Genomic DNA, 23335 nt, shown 5'->3' with positions numbered 1-23335 from the left:
AGTATGTCACATCTTTTGAGGAATTGTGCCTGATAAACTGGAGTGATTAAATAAGTATACTCAGTTTTAAATGGCTTCTGCAAGGAATTTGCATTCTAACCAATTCTTCAGGCAAAAAAAAAAATAAAATAAATATATATAAAAAAAAGCAAGAGCTCTCAAGGCAATAGAAATGTTAACCTGGAATGATTATGAAAGTCCTGTCAAATCTAGACTCTATAAACTATATAAGCTTAGGAAAGTAAGAGAGAGAGAGGGGGGATAGATGAAAGGTTTTGCCATGGTCTTTGCAATGTCTGTGCTGTTATTGCTAGAGGCTTCAGTAAAATTTCAATCACTTTATAAATTATAACAGTGCCATTACTCTGTAACAGATAGAGGGATCTCCTTCTGCCAGTGGCCCTGTGCCCAATTCATCCCTGAATGTTGCCAGTAAGAATTTCAGTCCTTAGGTGTTGTCTTTACCAGACATTCAGGGTTCACCTCTGCATCAAGGTAATTTGGGGCACTGGAGGAGCAATGCTTAGGAGATAGGACAACTGAACTTACCCTTGCTAGCCAGGTCCTAAAGGTCCTTTCAAGACGGGATTTTTCTTGAAAGGAAATGGAAGAAAATGTTTCTTGCCTACAAGTGTGGGTTTTCATTTATTATTCCATTTCAAGGAGCAAATGAGATAAAGATGAGGAATGAGCTATTAGCCTGGAAAAGAGAAAGATGCGTACGACAGGCCTGACCTTGTGTACTTAATGGGCGCAGAAACTCCACAGACCAGAGTGTGGGATCTTTTGTAAGCTTAAGTAAGTGTTGTGCTGGAAAGAATTCTTTTATATACCATAGTAGCTGATATATTAGATTTTAATCTCATGTATTTTCACATAGGAAATATTGAATAATGCTTACTGTTCCAGATAAGATATTTTTGGCAACTGATCGTTAGTGTATTTACCACTGTAAAGCACTTCCAAAACCTCTGAAGAAGCAGGTGGGAGGCCAAAAAGACAAGAAGTACATGGAGGAGTCAATTAAACGGAGGTCAGAAATGAGCCCCTTTTCAAGAGACATCATCAAGAATTTGTCTGAAAGGAGAAATTTGCAAAGAAGAAAGCAGGTGCCAAATTCCTTTTGACAGCTGGATGCTTAAAAGCTTTTAAAACCAAAGGACACCAGGGAGTACCTGATCTAAAGCTCAAGACACCAGGCAGAGGAGATGCCCGAGCAAATGAAAGGGAATTCATATTTATGGGGGTTGCGACTCTCACAGCGCAGGGTACATGCAGAGCAGGGAGGGATGGGGCTGGCATTGCTAAGTGCTGAGTGTATTTAGGACACTGGCAGTGTCAGTAAAGAGGAACTTGAGAATGATTTTTGAGCTCTGTACTCATACTCAAAACATCTGGCTGTTTTCCACAGCGTACTGTAGAAAAATAGGGGTTTTGAACCACCACAAAAGCAAAGGAAGCGCAATAGCCCAGATTTTGATCATAATTACACCCAGGTGGTTCTGAAGTGACTACACCCGTGTCATTGAAGTTACACCAGTGCAAAACTTGTGTGAAAATTGAATCAAGCCCTTTGTTTTCTTGCATTTGTGTACCAAATGAGCACTCTAACAGCTCTTAGTAAATAATAAATTAATAATGATATGATGCTCTCCCTTATGACTGGAAGAAGTACAAAAAAATAGTGCCAGAGTAACAATTTGCTTGCTTGAATCTTTGAATGTGTCATTTCTAGATTTTTATTTTGATACATGATAATTTGCTGCACTGATTTTTCTTTCTTCTTCCAGTTTATCTGAAACATCAGGAACACCAAATATGGTCAACTGGTGAGCAATATAAAAGCTACAACATATAGCTTGTGTATCAAATGAGTAAGACCAGTGCTCTGGTCATCATAAAACACCTCAAAGTCCCCAGCAAAAAGTAGTAATGAAAACAACTAATGAAAGAAAAGTAATGAAAACAAGTGCTTTTGCTGTCTGTCCGGTTGAAGAAAATCATATTTTAGTCGTTGGATTCTATTTTATTTTCCCATTTGTGCCTCAGAATACACCAGATTGCCGTGTTACATCACATTTTTAATGACTGGAACCATGTCCTGAGATTCCCCTCCGACCACACCAGAACTTTCTTTTTTCTCTTCCCTCCCAGCTCGAGGACTGTGTGTGATTATGCTGAGGATATAATTCAATTAATTATTGACAGCACACGTAATCACTGCTTAGATCTCTTTGCTTGATAAATCTCTGCTGCTTTTTGACTTCTGTTTGTCATGCACTTGGGAGGTGGAAAGGCAATAAAAATGTGTTTTAAAGATAGGACATTTCTCAATGCACTATCAACTGGAAAGGCTTTTGACACACAGTGTTTTAGATGTAGAGCATATTGTTGTAATCTGGGCTAAACAAGTATCCCTCAGAAAGCTCAGTGGGATGTAGGCTTATGATTCATTTTAAGTGGAGGTTATAATAAGAGCAAATAACTTTGATTTGTGCAGAAGTGTGATCTCTTTCAGGGATTCCGGGCATTCACAGCAAATTTTTCTTCCGCTGCTGATTAAAGGGAGAGTGATAAATAAGAGCTCTGTGTCCTGTATAAAGGAGGAATGTCTTTAGAAAGCTGACTTATTTAGAAATAAATAAAACCCCTTTGGCCTTCGATAACCTTTGACCAAAATCTGCTAGTGGCGGGAAGTAGGGACGAGGCTGTTTCTTAACTGTTGGGAGCCCAGCAGGGACGGAGACCCCTTCTTGCCAGGCGGCCGCAGCGTGTCCTAGAGGACGGGCCGGGGGGGCTGCCTGTGACCTCGGATCACAACTAACGCGTGCCAAAAGCGGGTGAGGAAAAGAGACAACGAGGTGAGAAAGCAAAGGAGGGCTTTACTGTAAAGCAAGGAGAACTGAACTGGGGGAGAAGCAGTCGCTTAGACAGCGGCTGCGCTCGTAGCCCGTGCGATCCCGACCGACTCGACAGCAGCTCTGAGGGTGCGTGCGAAGAGCCGCACGATGCGCTCGCCGTCCCCGACGTCTGCGTGGACCCAGGTGGGTTCCGGTTCTCCTTACAGGGGCTCCGGCGTTTGCCCGTGCCCGGGAGCCGCTGTCAGCGCCGCGGAGCGAGTCGGCTGCGGCGCGGCCGCCCGGCGCGGCGGGGGCGAGGGGCGCCCGGGCCCGCCGCGGGCAGAGCCCCCGCCGCGGGCTGCGCGGGCGCCAGCCTGCCTCAGGAGGCCCCCGAGGAGAAGACCCGCTGTGCGGCTTTGCAAGAGCTCCGGTGTGTTTATTTTTCATGTCTGGTCGTCTTTTCCCGAGTCCGGTCCTAGCTTTACACTCAGGCGCGGGGCGAAACCTCCTGGGAAGGTTTGCGTGTATCCTCGCTAGCATCTAGTATTAAAATAATAATAATAATAATAATAATAAGCCGGCGAGGCTGGGAGAGGCGCTGCGCGGCCCCACGGACGTGTCGGTACTTGAGGCCGGCGGAGAGCAAGGCGGCCGCTGCCGGCGCCGAGCGCTTGCACGGGGCTCGCTTCTCCGCTGTGAGCGCCGAGCTCGCCCCCTCTCCCCTCCTTTCGGATAAACCAGAAAGACTTCGGCTGCTCCCGTGCCGGGAACAACGCTAAAGGGAGCGGAGCATCTCCAGCCTTATGTAAGAGGCGGCCGTGTGCAGCCGCGGTTGCTGCGCGAGGCTCAGGCTTGCAAAGCGAGGAGCGGGGAAAACCACGCGTGTATCTATACCGGTTAAAAAAAAAAAAAAAAAAAAAAAAAAAAAAAAGTTTGTTCTGAAGCCTCCTGTATGGGGGAGGAGGCTATGGCACAGATGCATCCCGATGGGAGACAGAGAGCATCACTGGAAGGTGCTCAGGCAGTAACGCGAATTTGTAGACTGCAGCGTCCACGAGTGGGCAGAGCCGTGTCCCGGGTGGGCTGCGGTCGGCGGGCGCCTGCCCACAGCGAGGGGCGCTGTTGCCTCGGAGCCGCCCTGCCGCGAGTGTTTCCCCCGAGGCGCCTGGGCTTCGTCGAGGAGGCTCAGGTCGGCGCTCAGCACGCAGCTGGGAGGAGCAGGCCCGCCCCGGGCTCCCGGAGAGCCCGCGGGAGCCGGAGCCCCTTTTGCCCGACGGCTCCCGGGGCGTCAGTGCAGGAGGGGCTCCTGTGGAAGAGGGGCGAGCGGAAAGGTGAAGCCCTGAACAGCTTTAAAGGCCAATGAAATAGGCTCCATGGCCAGAGAGGTCGGCAGGCGCGAAGCCGGCGCCTAAGCCAGCGCATTGACACCTCAGCCAAGGTGGCCCAACTTTCAGAGGCGCTGAACTTGCGCAGCTACTGCTGAAGGCAGAAGCTACCGAGCAGGATGGAAACTCAGGAACTGGTTGAACTATGCCCGGTACATCTCTGATCGCGGACTGGTGGCGGGAACGACTGCGTGGGGCTAGGTCTTAACCTAATCTTGAATGCTGTGGGACGGGGGTATTACAGGGAGAGAGGAAAATCGTCTTTGACAAGACGGGGGTTATTTTGTGTTACGCACGGCTTTGCCGGCGCGCCTTGGCCCCAGCTGCGCCGAGCGGCTGCCCGGCTGCCCTTCGGCCGGCGACCAGAGCGGAGGCGGCAGCAGCCCCGGCCCCGCGCCCCGGCGCCCTCGCAGACCGGCAGGTAGCTAAAGGCCCGGGGGTATCAGCAGGTGTTTGAAGCCCCGGTGCTTCTGGAGGGCTCTTCGCGGCTTCAGAGGAGCTTGCAGGATGCGTTTCACTCCCGGCGCTGCCCCCCGGGGCCAGAGCGCCTCGGGGCAGCCTGCGCGCCCGGGAGCGGGCGCCGTCGGCGGGGCGGCTCGGCTTGGCCGGCCGCGCCGTCCTGCCGCCGCCCGCCCACGTCGCCGAGGTGCCCGACGGCGGCCAGCCCGCTCCGCGCCTCTCCGCGCCGCCCCGCGCCCCAGCCCGCCCCGCGCAGGCTGCGCGCTTAGCGCGGCGGCTGCTCGCTGCCGCCGAGCGCAAGGTGCGGAGCACGGAGAGGGCGCGCAACCCCCTAGGCCGGGCGAGTCTCTGAGCTCAGAGCCCCCCTCCGCGTGTCCCCGCGGCCGCGGAGCCTTGGATTGCCCCTGGGGCCGCTCGGGAACCTCCGTCTCTTCCAGGTCCCCGGAGGCCCCCGAGGCGGGCGGTTCACAGCGCTCAGCCGCGGCGGGAGCGGCCCCGGCCCCGGCCCCGGCCCGGCCCCGGCCGCGGCCCCGGGCCGCCGCCCCCAGCAGCGCATCCTCTCCCGCCGGCAGTTTCGCCTTCCCCGTCTCAGCCGCGAAGCGGATATTACAAGGTGGGCGAAAGGGAAAGTGAATGTAACGCTCTGAAGCGAGTTAAAGAGAGAGACAGTCAAGGTTAGACGTATATTTACTCAACCTTTATTATTTAAAAAAATTCTTAAAAAAAAAAAGTGAACGAACGGCTTACAAAACCCCCCCACATAAATAGGACATTCCGTTCAGCTCTGGCTATTGGCAGTTCTAGTACTTGACAACATCAGACGCGATTTCCTGGCATTAGAGAAACCCATTTCAAAATCGGTCATCACAAAGAAATACTAGAAATCCCAGTTAGCGCTTGCTAGGCAGCACGGAGCACTTGTACACAACTTTTCAGACACACACCCGCGCACACACACAGCTAGGAACAGATCCCGTAGGAAGAGAGCCTCCTTAAAAAATAGTAAACGCTTCTCCAAAAAAAAAAAAAAAAAGTTATTTACAAAACGCACATGGAAATACAGTATTGAAGAGCGTGGCTGGCAAATCAACATGATTTGAATAGAGAAAGGACTATGGCACATCTTGCTCGAAAGCTCGCACAGCAGCCTCCTTCGAGTATCCCCGGGGGAAGAGAGCTCCTGCCATCGGCTTCGCAGTGCCTTCTCTCTCTCCACCTCTCCTCCCGTCCTCCCCTTGCCTCTCCACCCCTGCACTTTTCGCCGGGTCCTTTTACACTTGGATGACCACCGTGCTGGGGCTCTGGAGCCGGGTTTTATACTGGTCTAGCCAGCTCCTCAGCTCTGAGATCTTGTAGCCCTCTGGTCCTCTGCCTCCCTGGTACATCACCTTCTCCTCCTGGATGATGTAGAGCCTCTCGAAGTAGGCACCGTAGGCGGCGCTGGAAGCATTGTCCATGGTGTCCACGGCCAGGGGGCAATCAGGCGCCCCCTCCCTCATCAGCTGAGCTGCCCGCAGCCTGTCCTGGAGGCACTGGTGCTTGGGGATCTTGTAGGCTGCGTCCGAGCTGACCCAGCCGTCGGAGGGGTGTGCTTCTTCGATGTACACCAGCAGGAAGTCAGCAATGTCCACGAAGTGCGCGGCCAGGCGCTGGAAGGACCGCAGGCGAGCCATGAACGGGGGTCAGGTGCAGCTGCCGAAGTTGAGGATGAGGGGTCTCTTCCCGCGGGCGAAGTCGAGGATGCGGAGCCGCTTCTGCCCGTCCAGCTGGATCACTTCGGGGTTGGGGGCTAAGGAGCCCACGTGCGCCGACTTGAAGAAGTCCAGCTTCTGCCCGTGCCACACGGCTTTCAGCGACTCCAGCGTGAACATGCGGTTGGAGTCGGACACGCAGACCGGGGGGTCGTCGGGGGGCGGCTCCTCGCCGGCGCCGGCCGCCTCCTCCGCCGTGGGCATCGTCAGCATCTTCTTCCTAATGCACAGGAAATCCAGGAGCCAGAGCATCAGGGCCGTGAGCAGGAAGCGGGGGAAGAGGAGGACGCAGGCGGCCGCCTGGGTGAGGAGCTGCAAGGTGTGAACGCCGAGGGAGTGGAGCATCGCAGCGGCCGGGGCTGCCGGGCGCGGGCTGCCGCGGGGCCCCCGCGCGCCCTGCGAGCCGGGCTCTGCGCGGCACCGCCGAGATCCCGCTTCTCTTTAAGCCCATTTTATAGTCGAGGATTTAAATGAAAAGTGACTCCACCTCCGGTCAGAACCCGCCCCTCTGGAACTTGAGCCTGGGGATTACCTACCCCTCCACTCCAATGACCTAAAAATACACAGACAAAAGGGGAGCGAGCCCCGGCGGCAGCGGCGCGGGACGTGCGCTCCCGCAGGGCGCAGCCGCCGTCAGGCACCGCCGCCGCGCCCGAGGGCGGCTGCAGCCGGGCTGCGCGCCCGGGGCCCGCAGCGTGCGCGCCGCCGAGGGCCCGGCCGCGCCGCGGCCGCGCCTGCAGGTGACGGGGCCGCCGCCTTCCCGCCGCGCCGCGCCGCGCGGCGGGGGGACGCGGGGCTCGAACCCGCCACCCTGCCGCCCGCACCGGGGGGAGGGTGCGCGGGCGCGGCGGGGCGGGGCGGGGCGGGGCGGGGGCGCGGGCCGGCGGGCGCTGCCCCGCGGCGGCGGAGGGCGCGGGCGGGCGCTGCGGCGCCGCTCGCCGCTAGGGGTAGCTGTTGCCCGAGAAGCGGCGGCGGCGGCGGCGCCGCGCGCTGGTGGCGGTTGCCGCGGGCGGCCGCGAGGCCCTGGCGTCGCCCGGCGGCGCGTTGCCGGCACCCGCCGCCCCGGGGAGGAAGGCGGCGGCGGGGGCGGCGCGGGGGCGCTGCGCCGCGGCGGCCCGCAGGGTCCCTCCTCAGAGCAAGCCTGGCCCGGGGCGGCCCCCGCGCGGCGGGCGCTGCGGGGCCGCCGAGGCCGCGGGGCGCCGAGGCGGCGGCGGGGCCTCGTGTGGGCCGCGTGGCCTCTTCTCCGCTCGACGTCGTCCCTGCGCGGCCTCATGCCCGCTCGCCGGGCAGCCGGGGCCCTTCGACCCCCGGTCCCCGGGGGAGGGTGCTGCCGCTGCGGGTGCTCCGGCCCCCTCCGGGCGGCAGGAGGCCGCTGGCGGAGCGGGGCCGCCATCGCCCCGCGGAGCGGGACCCCGGTGCCGTCCCGCGGTCAGCAGTGGGCCCTCCTGGGCTGAGGGTGGTGCAGGCGGTGGGAGAACGCCGCCGCGGGGTGTCCTCGGGTTGCGCTCGGGATCCCGCTGCCTCGGGATGCGCGGTGAGACAATGCGGACGTGCACCTGCGATGATCCAGGAGGAGGCAGCAATATGGATTCATATTTTTGCTGTTGTCAAGTGAAAGATGAATACAATAAAGCTGCTCATGTGTGTATGCCCAGCAAAACCCCTAAAGAGGCCGGGGAAGTGTCACTTGGGGGACAAGGTCGGATAGACGAATGCAGTGTGCACAGCGTGGGCATGCAAGAGCCTGTTCAGGTTAGCTGGCCGGTGCCTCAGTGGCAAGGTACCCGCAGCGTGCAGCGTGAGCACAGGGTAGCCACCTTGAGTCTTCACCCCATCGTGAGGAATTTAAACCCGTGTTACAGCAGTAGACCGAGTACCTGAGAGAAGTAGCTTAAATCTATGGGGTGTTTCTGTGGGGACACAGTGCTAGCTCTGCTCACACCCTTGCCACCGGGTTGGTGAGAGGCTCACGACTTGCAGCGCGCACCTCACTCCTTCAGAAAGGAGCGTTAGCGTTGCCTGAAACGCTGGAGGCTGCCTTCTGCTGTGCAAACGTGATCACGCTTTCCCGAGCTGCTGCTCACGCAGGTGCTGGTCATGCTGACTTCGGGGTGCAGCCCAAGCGTGAGATGTGTTTTTCTGTTCTGAGAGCCCCGCTTTTGTGTGGCCGACTCCAGATACCTGGCTGCTGATCCTCTGAGACTGTGAGGACCTGCAACTCCCATTGGGTGCAGCCCCCCTGGGAGACTGTGCACATCTCTCTAGCTCACATCTAACCTCCGTAAAATGAGAGCATTAATACTGAGCCCTCTCATGGGAGTCTAGAAAGCTTTTTAAATGTAACTTATCGTGAGAACTTCCAAAACAAGGCAAAATTAATCTCATTTTAATTCTTACTTACCTGGGTTCAGAATAGACTGTTTTAGAACAATCCAGTCGGGCACTTATTTTGTAGCCTCTCTGGTGGGTCATCTTTAGTGTGTGTCAACAGTAAGTGAAGTGAATCCAGCGTTGCAGAATCTGAATGGAAATATATGCTCTATTCCTTTGAAAGAACATGTTCATACACTAGCCTGATTAATAACTTTTTGGCATTCCATGGTCCTCAGTCCAGGGAAAATTACTGAGTAGATATTTACTATATTGTCAAACTTATTTTGAACTCTTCATGTGGGCCTCTCACCACCTCTCTGTGCAGTTATGCAATCCTGCAAACCACAAATTAAAGCCTCTAAACAGACGCAATAACAAATTGTGGTAGCTCTAAAGAAACCCCCAGGAAAAAAAAAAATTGATCTCTCAAAGCGACCTCTTCAAACTGTGCTGACAGACAAAAGCCTGAGTAAACAGATGGGTTTGCAACCCTGAATATCAACAAACTTTGCTCTACTAGATCAGTGAGAGATATTCTGAGGTAACAAACTATTTAGTCTTATATAGAATATTTGTAGCTGAATAGATACCCTGGAAATGACTTTTTCTCCATTCCATGGTAAAAACTTTGCTTTATTTTTACAGCTTGAGAGAGATTTTCGAATTGGAGTTTCCTGTTCAGCCGTGGGTAGAGCAGAGAACTGAAGCATTTTGTTACAACAGCCCTCTGCTATGCTTTCCTACTATACACTTCAAATATAACCTGAGGCTGCTGTTTCATAATGAAAGAGTGGGTCTACCTGGTTCTACGAGTCATGTGCTGATGCGTTCACTATATGCACCACATTCATTTTATATTTATACAAAACTCAATGGAAAAGGATTGAGTTGTTTCTGTAGCCCTTTGGGTTCTAGGAGAATTTGAAGTAATGTGTCACTGCTAGTCTCACTTCTTTATTATATGACATTTTTGAAAATTTTACAGTTTTCACTCTGGTAAACCATCTCCGAACTTCATAAGAGTCATACCTTCTAATTAGAACGGGACCTTCTTTTATTTTTAGATACATAGAGGTCTTTCTAGGAATCCATGTTGCTCTTAATAGCATGGGAACTTGTGACTTCCTGAGCATCGAAAAGTTCATGGAATATATTCTAAAATATCAGATTTACAGTGGCACATCTGCTTGTGGGTGGTTTTTACTCTTCTGCATGTGGTCTGTGGTTCAGCAGTCACTAACTTTACATATATTATATATATGTATGTGTGTGTGTGCACGCGCACGCACGCACAGACACAAAGGTTTACATTATTTCCCCCTTTGAGAACTTTTGATAAATGTAACTTATAACTTTGTTAAAGTTCTTTTTGTAAACAGGAGTTACAAAATAAACTCAGTGACTTATAAAAATAAAATCTTAAAAAGCTGAAATTAAAAACATCAGGTCTGCTTTGATGTAGATGATGTGTTGACATGGTATATTTACATGTTTATTTTCTATTTTATAATTTCCTGTGCGAAGGCTCTCAATAGTTTCTGACAGGAAACTAAATGTATTTTGGAAGAAATCCACATCTCATATCATTTTAGTTACATGTGGTTAATGTGTTAGAACAGAACTTTATGTGAAGGAATGAAAAGACTTCACTGAAGTTTGGATCAGGCCCTGAAATAATAGCTAAACAATTTCTTCTCCTAGTAAGTGTCCACCTGTGTCCAGTGACTACAGAGACGTGTAGCAGTGCAGTGGTAATTACTCACCTGTTAGGTATCTGTAAGAAGTGGGCAAATATTATATTGCTGAAATCTGAAGTGGATAAACTCCATTTACAGTTGTTTACTCTTAATGACACCTCTGGAAAGAAGTTACTTTAAACTGGAGCCCATGCATAGGTCTTGCTGTTTCTGGACCTACATCCCTATTAATCTTTTACTACTTTTAGATGACAACTTTTTTTGATGTTTTTTTTTCCCTTTGTGGTGTCCTTTCTTTCTTTCTTTTTCTTTTTTTTCTTTTCTTTTCTTTTTTCTTTCTTTTTTTTTTTTTTTTTTTTTTTTTTTTAACATGTGACTTGAGCTGGTTTCAAATGTGTGTGCCTGGAGAGAGAAAAAAATTGCAAAGTCAAGCAGCTTACCAATGCTTTGAGTAGCTTTGTGAATTGAAAGGAAAAAAAGGGCCATACTCCAATGCCCATACTGGACAATTAAATCACCAACAGAGCCTTTAGCTTTGATTCTCCTGCCCCACCCTGGCATTCTTGTCTTTGAGTATATGACTAATACGTTGTATAAGACCAAGAGGTTTTCTGCACTGAAGCTTTCTCTTTTTCTTTTCACTTGCTGCTAATTATGGATTGAATTTGAGGGGAATTGATTGATTTGGAAGGAGGACTGGTTCCAGACCTATTTGTCTTCTAGTGCAAACTGAACTCTGACCCTGAGGAAGTGGCAACTCATTTTTCCTGAGTTTGTGAGCCACCTATCCAAACTTGTTTTTGGCTAATAGGCACAAGAAACAACAGCATGATCCAGTTTAGTGTTCCCCAGAAGTGCTAACAGGTTTCTGCATCTACTTCTGTGCTACTGCTTGTTACTGCCCCTGTTGTTCTAGTAGCAGGTGAATCTACAGTAGAAACTAGATGACCAAAAGGATATGGACTGAAAACAAGGAGAGAGGTGGGGTTTTTGTGTATGTGTTTGGTTTGGTTTGGTTTGGTTTGTTTATGGTGCAGCTCAATTACAGCACTAAATGATGCCAAAAGAGATGATTTTCTAGCCTATTACTGCTTGCTCACTTCTAACTTGCACTGGGTCTTTTGTGATCCCATGGTGAAACTGGTTTAGGGAATTAAGGGGGCAGAAGAACTTAGCTGTACAGAAATGAATTATTTTCTGCCAGTTTAACTCCCTAAACTGTCTCATGACAAAACCAAAGATCGCAGGTGCAATGTGGAGAAGACACAAGAGAAATGGCTGCAACCCAAAGCCAAGGCTGGGGTAACAGAATTATCCCGTTAGACTGTCTTAACAGTATTAGCAAACCACACCTGGGTGGAGTTGCATAGTGAGAATGTGTTCAGAGCAGAAACACCTTGAATAAGCTTCACTGCAAGGAAAATGTATGTATTATCACCTTTTTGTGTAGCAAAGGAGTTTAGGAGATGTATAGGAGATGACAGTAGCTGTTGCAGGGTTCCAGTGTGTCACCAGGGGATCGTGTTGAATGGGGTGCACAGCTGCCTTCTTGGGTGAGCCAGTAATGTCAACTTCGGAGCAGCAGCTGCTAATACACTTCCTCCAGCAGTAGGAAATCAGATTATCCGGAAACCCCAGTGCCAAGCACATCTCTGCTACCCATCAAGAGATCTGCTCGAAAGCTGTTGTGGCTCAAGAGCTCAGGCTGGACCCCCTGGTAGTACAGTGTAATTATAGTCATCTGAACGGTTTGTTCTGCAGCCAAGACAACAGTCTAGTCCAGAAGTGGAACCCCATAGAGCTATACTTAAGTGAAGACTTTATACACATTGAATACAGATGAAGTCATTGGCAGAGAGAGAAAGTGTTTCTTCCATTATCTTTTTCAGACTGGTTTCAGGTGTGATGCAGAGAAGGATGAGGAGATGCAATTTGCTTGAATCTAAATCTGCACTAAAAAGATTCCAGCAAAATGCACCATGTGCGGTATTTTAGAACAAAGAGCGTGTTTCCACTAGGCAAATTTCAATACTCCATTTAGAAAGATGAGACTAGCAGGCTTATAACTAAGGCTAGTTTTCTTCTTTTAAATGGCAGCACGACAACGGTATTTTCTCAAAATGTTATGAGGTTACTTTTGAGTTGGCTGACTAGGTCCAGGCTTTGTCGGGGCAAAGGAAACTCTTCTGAGCTTCCTTTCTGTGGGGAAATCTCACTGCTGCTTGGATTCTTTGTTACAGGCTAATTCTTAGAGCCTGGATACTTGTGTGGTGAAAGCCTTGAATGATCAGTGGCAAAACTCCCGTTGCCTTCATAATGATCAGGATTTTACTCGAGCCACGTGGTATGATAAGGCTTGGGAAGTGATTTTCATCACCTCGCTTTCCTTAAGAAGTGCAGTAGAATATAAAGAATTTAAAAAAGCCTTTAAAAGCTCTTGAGTTTTCAGACTATTGCATGTGGCTTGCCTGAATAAACATTTGAATTTTCAATCTGTAGCAGACTCAGAGGGGACAGCAGGAAAAATAGCATTTAGAAAAACATTTATGCAAGAAAAATCTTTAGGGATCATGTGTAGGATAATCTTTTTCAAGGTCACCTTCATTTTCTACAATATAAGGGTTTTCTCAGTGGTAGTTTAACATTTTTTTGAATAAGCTGTAGAGCTAAGGAACAAATAATTTAACAAGAATGGAATATTTCACTCTACATAGTTCTCTACATAGATGAGAATATCAGCCCACTTTTGAATATAGAATTCAGATGATCTACCTTTTATCCCAAACATCACTGAAACATATACTACATACATAATGTGCTCTAGTTCTGTGTAAATGATTGTTTTAAGTATGATGGACCTGTTTCAAACAAGTGACATTTCAAACAAAGCTAGAACACAACATTACTGTGTTCTCATGTTCTCTTCAAATAACTCGCCTTCTTCAGGACTTTTCTTTGAGCATAAATACTTGTGAAGTTTTTCAGTGATTTTTTTCCTGGCATTTGCACCATGACCCCATTATTTTTAGCTGTGTAAAATGGCATTATGCAACTTCTGAAATTTGTTTCTTTCAGCCTTTTATAATTTATAAGTCTTAATTTCCAGGATACTCCCTTGAAGTTACCTTCTTTTTGTGACCTCAGGATTTCTCTTCCCAGACCTTTAGTATTTATTTTTATTATTTCTGTGGTCAGGGTTTGGCAATGTTGTTTTGGATTAATGACTAAACATACATAAGAATTGGATAGAATACACCTCTTAATCTCCTAATTTAATGCAAGGCTTGTTTATCAATAGTAGAAAAAAATATGGTTGGTTTCTGGACAGGTTTGACACATCCTAATAATAGACCTCTGCAGTCAGATAGAAAGGTTTTGACAAATGTGAACTGCATGTAATTCCTTGCTTGTTCCAAAATAGATGCAATTTGGTTATTTTAAATTGCAATGCAGTATTTCTTTCCAAACCTTTGCCCAGAAAGCATTGGAAGGGGAAGTCAGTTAGTTATACATTGTTTATATGGAAAATTTTAATTGACATAAAATTGTGTAAACCTGCTAGCTTCTCTGTTCTTGGATCAGGAAAAGATCTTTGGCATAAAAAGGAGCTGAATCTCTGTTCTAATTTTTCCCTTTATGCAGGAAACTGCAAATAATTTAATGCTCAGATGAAATTACTCAGCATTTTATTCAATCGTTGAATTTTCCTCATAAACTGTATATTCTGCTTTATGCCATAATATATCCTGTATTTTTTTTAATTGCATCTTCAGATGGTCTTTTCACTTTCTCTATATTCTGATTTACCTTCATTGTTACTTAGGCTTAATTCCTTCCCTAGCCTACTGTGAATAAAATGTTCCTCTGAAAATGATTAATTTTGCACTTTGTTTACAGAATAGTCTTTCAATGTTGTATCTGATCCCCATTAGCAGGAAAATAGAAATAAAAGGAGAAGCATTACTTCTCACCACAAATAATTTTGAATTCATTGGGATCAGCATTTCACTCAAAATGTTTAGGTTAGCTCCATAGCTCAAGCAGATTCAAAGGGTCTCAATGCTTATGCCTAATAGAGCGTCCTCCTGTGACTTTTTATTTTTAGCTGCTCAACAGTTCTTACTTTCTGTGAATTTTAAAGTTATTCTTAGACTAAGCAATACAGTATCTTCACAGGGAAAAACTGTGACAAGCATAGCTATGTGATATAGCTCATCATTTCATATGGCCAATCATTTTCACCTGAAGCTCTGGCACAAAAAACAACCAAAGATTAAATGGGTACTTTAAACCTAGATATTAAATTTTGGGTTCCAGTTCACTCTTCTCAGTGCATGAATTATTGTTGATACCTTGAGTAGTCCACCATCCTCTGTAAAACTTAAATGAAGGCCCACAGCTTGCCTCTGAATATTAACATATATGCAAACCTGCTTCCCAGAATCCAACTATACTTCTATTGCTGACATTTTAATAACATTGATTTTGTGGGAATATTAGTCCCTTGCTGCTAGTTCTTACCTGAAACCAAGCTCAAATTTCTTAAAACAAGAAAATGGTACTCATTTACAAAAGATGTTCACAACCCCTTTTTATATGGGAATCATACATTTTTACAGAGCTTAAGTATGTATTATTAATTGTGAATAAGAGGGATCAACGTGATCTAAGTCTGCTCATAGAAAGGGGAAAGAGTTTTGAAATATTTATTACAAACAAACAAACCCTGAATTTACTAGATACTGAGGGAACATTTTTTTTAAGAACAATTACGCTGTGCTTGGAAAAACTGACATTTTCTTTCTTAACTAATTTTAATTGGCATTATGCTCCCACTGAGCCAAAAAATGGAAGGCAGCAGCAAAACATAAAGTAGGAGCAAAGTATCTTAGCTGATGAAAGCATATATATAAGGCTCTGAATTCTTTCTTATAAATATATTTTACATAATGCTGTGGTCCTGGGGTAGTTGTAGCCTGTGTCTATTCCTTGGCCTGTTAACAGTCATTGACATTGGGCTGCCGATGGAAGCAGCTGTCACTTTTTACCAGTATAATGACTGCCAGCAGCAGGCTCAGAGGAGCTGTTTTTAATTAAATTTCTGATTTCAATTGGGTTTCAGTTTGCAGTTCACAGCTAATGGAGTTTTGCAGGGTGGGATCTTATAGGATGTCTAGGAGTATTTCAGATACCTCTGTAGTATAGAATTCTGTTCAGAAACATATCAAATATCACCTTAAAATTAGTTACATTTTTGCCCCCATTACTTGTGTGAGGCTTTTCCAAGATCTCATTGCCATAATGTTTAGAACAGTTATTCTGATTTCCAGCTTAAAAAGTATCTATGGCTGATTTACATCTGTTTGTTTCTATGCCAATACTGTCTTTTTACTGAGCCAATTTTTCTTCCTCCCCTTTCAGAGTATTTTCAGAGGGCAACCCTATCGCCCTTGGGCAGCTTTCTGCCGGGGCTAACACACCAGGCTTGCATGGGGCATAGTGGTACCAGTGGGACAGGCAACTTCAGGCTCACATTTTGCTTATGTTCTGAGTGAGGGGTACAAATTGCCCCTCTCCTGGCACCTATAGGGCTGTGTCAGTATAATGCTAAGCCTCAGCTAGTAAGTTCTGCTGAAAAGTTCATTAGCACCATGCTAATTCAGTCCCTATAGGTTCTGGACCAGGAATAGGTCATCTGAGAGTAAGGACAAAGGTGATTACATCTGTCTGCACCTCTTTGTTCAGATATGCTCCTAGTCTCTTCTCATGAGATGGGCTTTCCTTTTCCCTGAACCTCCTAGAAGCTCTGTTCTGCATCTGTTTCATGTAAGTCTTATTTTTCTGCATCATATAGGAAAAGATTAATTGGAGAACTAGACATGGCTGTACTCGCTCCTTTATTTGCATTAGCACTGCTTGATACGCATATGGTCACTTGTGCAGCACAGTCGTTCTAGTCAGGCTGGCTGATGTCTGGAAGTCGCAAACAAATGCGTATGCAGTTTGACAGCCAAGCACTTGGACAATGAGTGTGACATGTCAGGGATACACTGGGTGTATGTTACATGTGCTATGTTATTTGATGGGTGCTGTGCAATACACGTTGGACCTTCTTGAAATCCCAAAATAAAATGAGAAGTGTATGCGCATAAGTTGTGGAGCCTCTCCGCGATATCAGTCTTCCTGGGCAATGCACTGCAGGGTCAACTTGTCCCGATGAGCCCAGTACATCGCGAATGCATCGGACTTATTGTGCACTCACTGGCCATCTGTACAGTTCATGTTCCGCACACGCTGGATTTCCTGTTCATGTGGTGCATGGCATGGGATTTCCCAGGCACAAATGTGGGAGCCTGGGCACATGCTCTGGGGCCATGTGACAGGGCTGTGGCTATGGATCTCCCCCATATGGAGCACAGCTGTGTCTGTCCTTGAAAGTGGTGACCTAAATTTTATATAGTATTCCAATAACATATGACCAGTGCATCCATTTCTACTGGAAATATCCCAGGTGTTTTTGGATCGTAATTCTTGTTTACCATAGCTACATCTCTTTAGGGGCTCATGCTGATCCTGAAACTGACTGAAACATCAGGAGTTTTCTCCTCTCCCACATGCATCTGGTAAGTGCCCAGTTTATAGATAACATTTTTGCTGCCAACTTCATGAAACTGAGCTAGGTAATACTGGATTTCATCCTGTTTGTACTACTTTAGTCCTTGATGTCATTCAGTTCTTCCAGTGAAATATTCCAGTTCTGTTCTGTACGCCCAGAAATTTCATTAGCTCATTCCCAGTTTTTGCACCCAGGTTTTCAAAGTCACTGCTGCTGACCATATGCTTGTAATGATGTTGATCCAGATAATCAACTGACAGCAGATAACCTTAGCTGATATAAAATGTCACAGCTTTTTGTATCAAAATGGCTCAGGTATTATTTCCAATTAACTAAGGATCTGCCAGAATTAATTAGAAATATACATTTAAAATGTAATAATTCTGTAACTACTGTAATCTTAAAAAAAAAATAAGCATTGATTAAAAATACCTCCATGCTTATGAAATAGTTGGCCAAATTAACACTTAATACTATATCTTAATATTAGAGGTGTTAAAATATTAAAGGTGTTATATTTCCATTATTAGGAATATGCTGCCTTGTTTAACTGTTTAACTCTGCTGTAACTGTGTTTCCTATTTACAGACAATCCCAGTTATTGGGATAAAACATTCTCCTCTTTCTCGAGTAAGATGCCAGAGAGAGGATGCACCAAGCACTTGCTCGTCGGCATGACAACTTTCCCTTTACAACAGTGGCTTTGGAGCAGGTATTTAATGCAGTTTTGTTCTGCTGCCCGAAGTACTGGCCACTATGTTACTCTCTTCTCTATGCCATAAGGGCGTTCCAGGCAACAACAATTCTGATCCTGCCTGATGTCATTGGAATTTTTGGTTAAAATTCTCATTGAAGCGGGACAGGACTGCATCAGCATTGGGTGCTGGGAGCAGTGCTGACAGAGCGGGGCTGGTTTCAGCAGGGCCTGTGTACGCACGGGGCGTCACAGAAGCAGCGGATTTCTTTGCAGGGCTGGAGCATTCAGGGTCTGGCCTGAGCTGATGTGTGGTCACAGGGTCCTGTTCATACCTCTGTCTCCAGAATCTCACCTTTCTTTATAAATGCATCTCTTTGCCTGGTTATTCCCATCTCATCTCTTTGCTAATGTAACACTCCAGCTCTACGGCTGTGAAGAAAACCTAAGAAATCTGAGCCAAATGCAATAGTGTGTCTGAGAGCAGTCTAGATAACAACTTTAAGAGATGTAAACTGGGCCACATCTTGCATATGTTCAGTGGTGGTGATTTAAGTGTTGACATTGTCATGGCGACAATTAAAAAGCAAGAAGGGGAGGATCCTAGATGTGTAGTTTAATGTGAATATTTTGGTGCTAATAGTTGCCCCTAATCAAGGAAAACCCAAGCTGAGGCCTAGCATGCTCTATGGGTATTTTCAGTCCTATTTTAAGGGGGAACCAAACTGAAAAAGCAGGTGTACTGAGAAAATGGGAATGGATCCTGTCCTTGGTTTTGGTGAGCAGTATCTCATTTTGGCTATTGATACAGGTGTTGCTTAATTGGGGATACTACCATCACTGTGGCCATTTGACCTTAGTCAACAGGTGATCAAATTGGAGCATGTGCTAGTAATAGGTGAAGATGCAGCCAACAGTATTTAATGAATTGCTGTTGAAGAAGTTTGGAACTTTTTCCACATTTTTGATTTATAATCAATCAGGGAAATACTTTACAGAATATTCTCCTTTTTGTGTATAAAAATTATTTACTTTATTTGGAGCATTGCATATTATTTTTCCACTAGGAAAGCAAGATGTAGTCAGTTAAGCGTCTGAATAGAAGTACCCCAAAGTGGCCTCATATGAGTACTATTATAGACTATACTTGACTAGATGCTTCTTCCCAACTGTGGGTAAGTTAGATTGCTCTTTCCAAAAAGTTTTTCAATTAACTTTTTCTCCATTTAGAGAGATTGTTATAAGAATTAAAGTTGTTTAAGTATATTTTCTTGCAGTGAACATCTTAATAATAAAAAGATGATAAATAAAGTGCTGTGCTCATTGCCATCATATTCCATTACTATAGCTCTTTCATATATGGACATCCAATTTAACAACGCATTGCCTTGAATTCACAGCTCTGAATAGCTGAGAAATGTTCTTGTAATGTTTGCCCTTGGCCCCCAGTAACTTGCTGTTTTCTTGTATTACATATGATGAGTAAGCTACTTGAAGCAGTGTACATCTGTACATATCAGTAATGTTTGCGTAAGGTTTAATTTAGCTCTGTATGTTGTATTGCAGCCTCTGCTTTCTGGGAAAGGTGAGGTGAAGAAATTGTCTAAGTAAGGACTGCAGAATTCATAATCTACTGTATATTACTTAGATATTCTACTTCTTAGTTCTAGATGCTTTTGTGCCATTCAAGGAATGACCAATATAACGTGGAGTCCAGGACCAGTTCATTCGGTCCCAAAGTGCATACAGGATGTCAATACTACAGCTTTCTGCCTGTTCAGATACGTTGCTGTGTGTTGGGAGCAAAGTCACTCCCTTGTACCTAAACTAAGATGGAGAAGTCATTTGAAGAGTGGAGTGCAAGTTCTTATTTCATCTTCTGCTTTACTTGAGCTGTGTAAAACTGCCCAGGATTTGACTTGTTTGTTCCTCGATAGTGTGCAACTGCCCAAAATGCAACCTTTTTCTTTCATATATATATATATATATATATTTGTATATTAATGGGGAAAATTAAATGCATTGTATTTGTTCATCTGGCCTATTTGGTCTTATCTGACCAGGTATCATACATAACTTGAACATCAAAATGTCATGGGAAATTTTGAAAGCTGAGGCACTCAAGGTTGATTTAAGGAGACTTCACAAGGCAATAGTTTCTGGGAGAGAACATGTTTTTTTAAAGTGTTGAGCATGCTAATCTGGGATGACATGATTTAACTGTGGTGGTGTTATGAATGGTTTATCAAAAACTGATGTAAAACATGTGCTTCCCTTTTCTTCTGTTTTGCAGGCTTTCATTAAGTTTATTAACATCATTTCTTACTTTAACACCATCTCAGTCTCCATCTCTGGGTCTTGTACTTCTTGTTACACATTCTTCTTGGTAAGTAACACCATTTTGCCAAAGTAGCATTGCTCCACAGTGTACCTTAATAAGCATGGGTAGATGTACATCTACTTGTGGACCACTGGAGACCAGTCTTCACTCAGATGTAATTACAAACCTCTTGAAAGACAATTCCATTAATAGCCACAGAACACAGAATAGTTGTTGAGTTTCTTATATGCTTGTCCAAGAGGAATTCACTGAGGCTATCAATGAACTTCACTCAATAACCACAAGTTCATAACAAATTTTGACTATTACTTTTAGAGGACAGTACAAATGGCCGTGTTAACAGTGCATTTGTTGTTTGAAAACAGCAGTATCACTTATGAGAGAACAGTACATATTTTTATAATACAATTTTCATGCATTACTGTTCATGTAAAGTGAAATAGAAATGAAAAGCTACCCAAGTTTTGTGATCTGGATGTTTAATATGTCTGTTATACATCTATTTTTTTTTATTTTGACTTCTCCACTATGTGTGTATTTCTTCTTCTATTCTCTCCCCATTAATATCCTTCAGAAATTGTTTTTTTGAAATTTAACTTCAAAAGAGAAACTAGATTTTTCCAGCATGCTAAAATTTTGGGTGGCATACAGTGTTGTCACTAGTCATATAATTAAAAATTAACGCCACTGACAAATGCTGCTTTAAAGCATTTATTGAAAATCATAAGTACAGTCTGACTTTGCTGCTGATTTGAATTTACATTTATGTAATGTACAGTTAATATGTATGATCTTGTTAAAGATTGGTTACTATTCAGTGTGTTCCTTGTTTTGTATTCTGTTATTCAGTTGAAGGGCTTAATTAAGTGAATCAGAGTATAAGCACATATTTGCTGCAACAATCACAATTCCCCATAGAAAATTTTCTCTGGCTTGTCTTGCTGGGATTTCCAGGAAAGTTCCCAGAAACAGTCTCACAGAATAGAGGGATTTCTCTTTTTAAAAACCTTTGTTGGTGTTACACAAATTTGAGCAACCAGAAGAGTTTAATTTTTGAGAAATAATCATGAATACTACATGCATGTGTGACTCTGTAATAACAAAATCTTCAGAATAAATTGTGTTTAAGTTGAATTTCATTTGATTTCTGTGGTTGACTTTGGAAACATTTGGTTGTTATTTTCCATTGAAATTCTCACTCGCTTGGGGCAGTAATATGTTTAAATGCTTTTTCTGTTAATTCTGCTCTGTAATTTTAATTTTAAAACTCATTTTCCCATTTTTTCAATTTATATTGTGTGTACCGATCCTTCATAGGCAATAAATAATTCTGCATTTGCTATTGGTGGTCTTGGTCTTAGTGTGTGTGTGTATGTGCTGAAGGGGTACGATAAAATGTCTTCTAAAAGGCATTGCTCTTTGATTTACAGAAAGAGAGGAAGAGGGATTCTAATTTACATCTATATTGCTAAAATGAAAATGTAGCCTCCTTTTTTAAAAATGTGGCTGTGATTTTTCAAAGTGATTTGTAAGGCTTAGATAATTCCATTTATGGGTGGCCAAAGTGGGACATTTAAAAAAACCCAAATTTTTAGAGAAGGGTTCAATATTACACATACTTCAACAGGACACCTCAGCCCCAAAGAGCTTGCAAAACTCCTTAAGCCCTCATTTTGTGGTCAGTACAGTTCGCTTGGTTGCTATTGCATTTTTTGGGACAAGGTGCTTGATTCCGTATAAGACATTAAAATAAGCTGATTCATGCCTCAGTATTCTGACAGTCTGATGACAGGTACTAAAGATACGAGGCACATGGAATGAGCCAAAAAAGGGAGTTGTTTTGATATTTTGCTTTTTGCTTATTCACATACAGATTAATTAAAGCCATGTTTGCAAGAGCAGATGCAGAAAGATGCAAACTTGTGCTGACCACATACCAAACCAACAAGGTACAAGTCAGCTTGAATCCACAAGCCATAAAACTGTGCAGCATGCCACTGTTTAGCAGGAAATACTAGCTCAGGTGAAGTAACCTGTTACCAGAACTGTACAATTTTGAGTCCAATGTCGGATTGCTGCTTGCTATCTTGGAGTACCAAGGGGGGAGTCAGGCTCCATGTTCTCACATATTTGTAGATATGCATCCATTTTTGTGAGTGTCAAAAGTTTGTTTCGAGGGTCCTCAAAATCAGTGGAGATTTATCGGTCATCTCTGAAGAGATTTGCCTCAGATCCCAAGAGTTCTAACTAATTTGTTGATACTAAGTATCGTAACTGGGAGCTCCAAATTATACATGGGCTTCATATGGCAAATGTAAAGCAAGAAAGACATCCTGTTTCCAAAACCTTAGTCTGAATTGAGGGGAAGCATAGATGGAAATGATCATCCAGACCAAACTCTTGCCAGAGGAAGATAATGTCCTGCAGGCTGTTTACTAGCATTTGCCAATCTGGTTATAAAAGTACCAAGGAAATAGGATGCGTTACTGAGAAGAGTCTGGGAGACTGCTCCATTGTTTAGAAGATGTCATGCCAGTACATTGTCTTCTGAAATTAATTATTAATTTTTCTTTTCTTATCTTAATTACATCTCATTCATGGTCACATTCTGAGTTACCAAATTACAATCTTCCATTCTTAAAGTTTATATAATTGTTGACCATTTTAATTCACCTTTCTGTCCTTGAGCTGACCGGCCTGGGTGGTCTGAGGTAAAAGAAAGGACTGCACAGGCTGCATGACCATGGCTGCTTTATGTTACGGGGGCCAGGACAAATGATGGCTCTAAAACTCCCTGTGCCATGTTTGGGTACCTGGCCTGCTCTTCCTTAATAAATCTGTTCTTCTAGCCCATCACAGCTTTTCGATTAGAGTTTGCCAGGGGCTATGTCTACATTACCAAGGAGTGTGGCCCAGTGCGAGTGTGGAGTGAATGTAAAAGAGGAGCTATAGAGTAAAGCTGTTGGAGCTGAAGCCTAACGTCCACAATTATGCATGTGTGTTAAGGTTTCTATTTTTGAATAGATCTAGATTGGTCCTGCAAACCAGATGTCCATAATTGGGGTTCATTAGATGCAATCCTGGAACAACCCTTCTGATTTAACTTCGTCTGAAAGTCTGTGAGTCTGAGACTGCTGTGTTGTGTGAACCAGAGCAGTAAGTAGGGATAACCTGGGGAC

The 23335-nt window shown here is 45.2% G+C and overlaps 1 protein-coding gene across 1 annotated transcript; it reads right to left on the bottom strand.

Annotated features, from left to right (window-relative positions):
• Positions 1-5359: 5359 nt before the first annotated feature.
• Positions 5360-6805, bottom strand: DIO3 (iodothyronine deiodinase 3). Its single transcript, XM_062577095.1, has one exon. It carries the CDS (start codon positions 6778-6780, stop codon positions 5956-5958), a length of 825 nt encoding a protein of 274 aa, XP_062433079.1. The 5' UTR covers positions 6781-6805; the 3' UTR covers positions 5360-5955.
• Between the last annotated feature and the right edge of the window lie 16530 nt (positions 6806-23335).

The sequence above is a fragment of the Rhea pennata genome, chromosome 5 (assembly GCF_028389875.1).
Source record: "Rhea pennata isolate bPtePen1 chromosome 5, bPtePen1.pri, whole genome shotgun sequence".
Taxonomy (NCBI): Eukaryota; Metazoa; Chordata; class Aves; order Rheiformes; family Rheidae; genus Rhea; species Rhea pennata.
Note: the sequence above shows the minus strand (reverse complement) of the source record. Positions and strands in the feature narration are given on the sequence as shown.